The sequence below is a fragment of the Alosa alosa genome, chromosome 2 (genome assembly GCF_017589495.1).
Source record: "Alosa alosa isolate M-15738 ecotype Scorff River chromosome 2, AALO_Geno_1.1, whole genome shotgun sequence".
Classification (NCBI taxonomy): domain Eukaryota; kingdom Metazoa; phylum Chordata; class Actinopteri; order Clupeiformes; family Clupeidae; genus Alosa; species Alosa alosa.
Genome location: NC_063190.1, coordinates 25,355,694 through 25,361,534, shown reverse-complemented (window position 1 = coordinate 25,361,534; position 5,841 = coordinate 25,355,694). Strand labels below are relative to the sequence as shown.

General features: G+C 41.9%; 1 protein-coding gene across 1 annotated transcript; it reads left to right on the top strand.

Moving 5' to 3' along the window:
• Positions 1-2,427: 2,427 nt before the first annotated feature.
• nsrp1 (nuclear speckle splicing regulatory protein 1) lies at positions 2,428-5,769 on the top strand. Its single transcript, XM_048235713.1, has 7 exons — positions 2,428-2,533; positions 3,060-3,147; positions 3,379-3,435; positions 3,572-3,700; positions 3,955-4,162; positions 4,483-4,585; positions 4,789-5,769. Exons 1-7 carry the CDS (start codon positions 2,514-2,516, stop codon positions 5,564-5,566), a joined length of 1,383 nt encoding a protein of 460 aa, XP_048091670.1. The 5' UTR covers positions 2,428-2,513; the 3' UTR covers positions 5,567-5,769.
• Positions 5,770-5,841: the final 72 nt, after the last annotated feature.

Below are 5,841 nucleotides of genomic sequence, written 5' to 3'. Positions count from 1 at the left end.
GCATGGCAACATTAACAGGCAACACCAAAGACCAATCAGGTTTTCTCATAAAGGGGCTGTGTGAAATCTACCAATCCTAGCTTCGGATTCTTCAACGAGGAGTAATGTAATCCGCTTGTGGGCTTTTACAGTTATGCAATACCGACACTGTAGGTAGGTAGGTAGGTAGATAGGCTACAAAGATTATCTTTTATCAGCTATAAAAATAACCTGCGGTGCTTTTTACTTTTTAAAAGCTTCGTTAGAGCAGTGAACAATGCTAGTGCTCTCTGTTTGTTTGACCCCCCCTCCCCAAACAACACTAAACAAATAAAATAAAAACGTTCTATCAAAGTCTCAGTAGGCCTAAGAGGCCAATATTGGTTACTTGACACCAGTGTTGGGCAAGTTACTTCAGAATCGTAATGTATTATGTATTGCTTATTACTGTCATTTCAAAGTAATTCGTTACTTTGTGGCAGCCGTGGCCCACTGGTTAGCACTCTGGACTTGTAACCGGAGGGTTGCCGGTTCTGAGCCCCGACCAGTGGGCCGCGGCTGAAGTGCCCTTGAGCAAGGCACCTAACCCCTCACTGCTCCCCGAGCGCCGCCGTTGTAGCAGGCAGTTCACTGCGCCGGGATTAGTGTGTGCTTCACCTCACTGTGTGCTGTTTGTGTTTCACTAGTTCACCGATTGGGTTAAATGCAGAGACCAAATTTCCCTCACGGGATCAAAAAAGTATATATACTTATACATTATAATATTACTGTCTCTGAATTGTAAGGCATACTTGCCACAATGTAGGCCTATTCTGCCAGTGCACTTGCAGAATAGTAAAAACTAGTAAAAACGTAATAATTGTATAAATAAATAGCCTGTAAATATCCCCAATTGTTTTCATAGTTCCCAAAGACATTGCACTGCACACAATTCAGTTTGCAGATAACTGATCCTTTTGAGTAGCTGTGGAGATGTGATAGCACAGTGTTTCTCAAAGTGTGGTCCGGGGACCACTGGTGGTCCGCGAGCAGACATGATAAAATATAATATCTTGCAAGGTTGAACCAACTTGTATGTAAATCCAAACAGTTCTGCAACATGCCTATGTAAGCTATGCCAGTTTAAATCATATGAATCCTCTGACACAAAAAGGAAGGTGAGGAGGCCTATTGTGTAATATATACGGTTGAAGTAGGTTAACTCTTTCTTTTAGCTAGTGGTCCGTGAGGTTTTTTTTATTGGTTAAGTGGTCCTTGGTCTGAAAAAGTTTGAGAAACACTGTGATAGCAGATCAATTGTGACCTCCTCTTCTTCTCTATTTCTCCCTCTAATTTGCTGTTCTTAATTATAGCAACTTATGGAAATCTGTAAATACCAACTGCAGGCTATTAAAACACCCACAGTCCTATATCTAGATAGATAGATACTTTATATTGTGGAAAATGCATCAAGTAGCTTACTTACTTACTTAACACACTCATAGGCACACCGAACAAGATAAACACTTACAACACTTTAAGTGGAATACAATTTAGATAGTCTATCCAACAGATTTTGGATTTCAGGCAGGGAGCTGACACTGTGATGCAGTATGCATACTGTAAGTGGAAGTGATGCAGTCAGATGTCATGGTAGAGGGTGTGGAGGTAGTGCAAAAAAAGCACTGCAGTGCAAAGATCACAACTGTTGTATTCTTGCTAGATTCTTGCCCCCCCCTCCCAGCCCAACCCCCCTCCCGTCCATCCGACACTGCAATAGCTCTGGATTTGTATGTCTAGCAAGAATACAACAGTTGTGAGATTTTTTTTCTGGAGGTTTGTCAGTGAGAAAACATGCAGTGTGAAGAAGTTCCATGCATGCCCTGCAGCAAGGCCACCCTCTGTAAATGTGGTAAGTGGTATGTTTAAATCCTGTGCAGTGGGGTGGTGGTAGTGTAGTGGATAAGGAGCTGGGCTAGCGTGCAGTAGCCTGAAAGTTGTCGGTTCAATTCCCGGCTTCCACTGTTGTGCCCTTGAGCAATGCACTTAACCCCAAGTTGCTCCGGGGACAATGTGATCCCTTGTAATATAGCTGACATATACTTTGGTCAAGAAGTGTCTGCTAAATGTAATGTAAAAGTGGTAATCTCCAATTTGCACTTGTTTTACACATCAAATTTAAGACACATGTGATAGATGTACCATTATGCAAGGCATGTGGGACAGAGAAAAAGAGGGAAGACATTTGTGGGGGGAAATGGGCTGAGTCATATGGCCTAACAAAAAATCTGGATACCTTTGCATACTAGATGTAAAAGAGAACAATTAACTACACAATCCAAACACCAGGTCCTCATGGGCTACAATGATCACGAAATGCTGAAAGTCACTGTGACTTTTTAAATTAATAATTTAACAAATTAGTAATTTGTGTATTGCAGGTTGTCAGGGCTCATCAAGTAAAACGGGCCTACTCCTGCTCAATAGGTGGCGGCAATGTACCTGAACTGGATTCTCAGACGAACAAATGAAGAACAAAAACAAGACGGGGAAACATGGCGGCTCCTGTAAAAAAGTGAGTTCGACTCGGTTCGACTATCATTCAATGCATAGAAAAGTAACTTTTTGATTTGTATTCCTTTGAATGGAAATTCATTATTAAGCAAATGTATAATCTCTGCATCTGGCCAACTAATAGGCCACTCTTGCCAGCTAACTAGCAATACAGTTTGTTTGCTAGCTAACTTAGCTAGCTACGTCAGATGGCTAATAAATAAATAGTTATTACCTCGTATAGATGCCAGCTATCCAGCCAATGTACTGTGTTTTTAATGTTTCCTGTACAATATTGTTGTAACTACAATACCTTATGTTCCACACGACTGCACTTAAAAGCATTATAGGTCATTAAGTAGAAAGTCATGAGTACGCACCATAGACAAAGTAACGTTATGCACACAATATTTTGGTTATGCACAGCCATAACAACCGAACATAAAAATGATCTGCTCATTGCTGTGCTCAGATATCGTTGTGAATACATCAACTAGATAGTTACCTAATCATAACTAACCTTGTACTCTCCTTCTGTTCTATTTCAGATACGGGTTAATCCTATCCCAGAAAAAAAGCCAGGCAGCCAAAACTCTCCCAGCATCATCTGTGTTTGGAGATGATTCTGACGAAGAGGTAATGAACTGTTGAAAGTAATGCGACGTTGACTTTATTACTCAGGTTAGCTAGTAAACATGGTTAATATATGTCTACCAATGTAATGTATCAAAGATTGTTAATGTTCTCGGGACATGAATAAAGAATGTAGGCCATGTTTACTTGCCTTGTTATATATGATTACTTTGAAACAAAGTAGCTGCTGGGTGACTGACCAGTCAACTGACAGTGTAAACATGTTTTCCTTAGACATCAGTTGGGAAGAGTTTGCAGAAGGAGGCCATTAAGAAGAAGATGATGAAACAGGTAGGATGACTGTTAATTAAATGAAAAACAGTATGAATGCCAAATGTGACTTCTGCCACTGTTTTGTTTATTACCTCAGTCTACTACTACCTGTTGTGACTGAGTGTACAAAATGGTTTTGTTATTTTGTTATTAGACCAAGCTGGAGATGCATAAAGCACTGGAGCAGGACAGTAGTGTTTACGAGTATGACAGTGTGTATGATGATATTCAGAAACAAAGGCTTGAGAGTCATCAGAAAATCCTTGGAGGCACAGACAAGAAGGTAAGTTTGAAATTCCTGTTAGTTTTACCTACATGCTATGCTATATGCTGTACCCCATGCTTTTACTTAATTTCAACAAACAATTGCACTTTGCAGTTAAATTACCAGGGAAGCTCAAGAAATATGAATTATTGTAACTGAAATGAAGTGTCAATAGATATTAGAATATCAAGGTGCCATAACCTGTTTTTGAATCTCTTCTATCCAGCGCCTCACATTTGTGTGTAATTTGTTTTTTACAAATTCCCCCTCAGCCCAAGTACATAAACCAGTTAATGAGAGCAGTAGAGGAGCGGAAAAAGGAACAGGAGCGTAGAGATGAGAGAAAGATCCAGAAAGAAAGGGAAGCTGAAGGGGAGAAGTTTGCAGACAAGGATGCCTACGTTACATCTGCTTACCGGCAAAAGCTCAAAGAAAGAGAGGAGGAACTGGAGAGAGAGAAGAGGGAGGAGGCGATGGAAGGTAAGAAGCACATGTGATTATTTGAAAGATGTAATCAAATACCTCCACATATCTTGACCCTATGAAGAGTCATGTTAAATGTGTACTCCTTTGTTTAAAATATCACAGATAAGTAGTAACAGGAAGATGGGAGGTGTATGTCCACATTAAAAAATGTTACCTTGACCTCAGTATCATGTTGTTTGATGATTGGACATGGCTGGAACATGCTAGTTGGGGCATCCTTGAGCGACTCAGTAATGCTTTGTGATCTTGTGTATTGGCATATAGATTTACCAGACCCCAATCTGTGCTATCTTGTTTGTGTTCGAATACTGTAGCTGCCTTGGATGTGAAAAAGCAAAAGGACCTTAGTGGGTTTTACCGACACCTGCTGAATCAGCAGGTTGGAGAAGAAGCAATACCTGATGGGACTACTCACAGGTAAGCCACAGAGTTACACTGAGAATGCAGACTTTAGAGCATGGTGTATTTGCTATATTTCATAACTTGGCAATCTTGTTCACCACAGACATTATCAAAATTCTCCTATCTTAGTTTTAAGGACCTTTTAGTATAGTAAACTGACAGTGCTTAAGAGCACTTCCTTAAGTCCTCTTGATATTAATCTGCTGTTTCTCTCAAAGGGATGTGAAACCAAAGGTGAAAGAAGAGTATACACCTCCTCCATCTCCTCCTCCTCCTCCTCCCCCTCCACGTGACATTGACTCTGCCGACGAGGACGAGCCCAGAGACGTGAAGACCGAGTTTAACAAGTCGTCCCACAACAGCGGCCATTCCAAGCGGCAGTACAGGAAACAGAGATCCCCCTCACCAGGCAGTAGAGAAGAGGACAGCAAAGACAGGGACCGAGAGAGGAAGAGGGACAGAGAGAGGGATAGAGACAGAGAGAGGGATGACAGGCACAGTCATAGAAGGGATGAGAAGGAGCACAGGAGGGAGAAAGAAAGGGATCGAGAGAGAGATGATGATCGGAGTAGAGGAAGAAAGGAAAAGGAGAGGGAGGACAGACACGGGAGGGGGGAGCCTAGAGACAGAGAAAGAGAGAGAGATAGAGATAAGGCTAGAAATGAAGAGAGAGAGCGTGAGAGCAGAGAACAAGGGAGCCACAAGAACAGAGAGAGAGAGAACCAACAAGAAGGAACCAACAACAACAACAATGACGACAACAGAGCCCAGAACGACAAAAAGGAGCGAGAGAAAACGTCAGAGAAAGAGAAAAGTGAGGAAAAGAAAAGAGAGACGCCAGATGAGGAGACGGCTGCAGCCAGCACCGCCCCTGAGCCCAGTAAGTTTGCTAAACGCAGCAACGAGCAGACGGTCAGCTCGGCCAGGGAGAGGTTCCTGGCCCGCCAGATGGCGCGGACAGCAGAGAAGTCCTACATTGAAAAGGAGGAGGACTGAAAGACGGAGGCAGAGACTCGGAATATGCATATTAAGGATGAAATGGAGGGGGTTGGAATGGGATACTTGGTCATTCCGCTTGGTGGAATCTAGAGGTGGAAATGACAAAGTGAGGGTGATTGTAAAAGTTTTTTTTGTTCATGTACAGAAATGTCTTTTGTGAATAAATCTTCCACTAGTTGTGAAAAGTGGTTAACACTGTACTTTGATTGATGTTTCCAAGTCTTTGCATTTGCACACGGTATTAATTATCCATATGCCTGCTGGCAAATTAT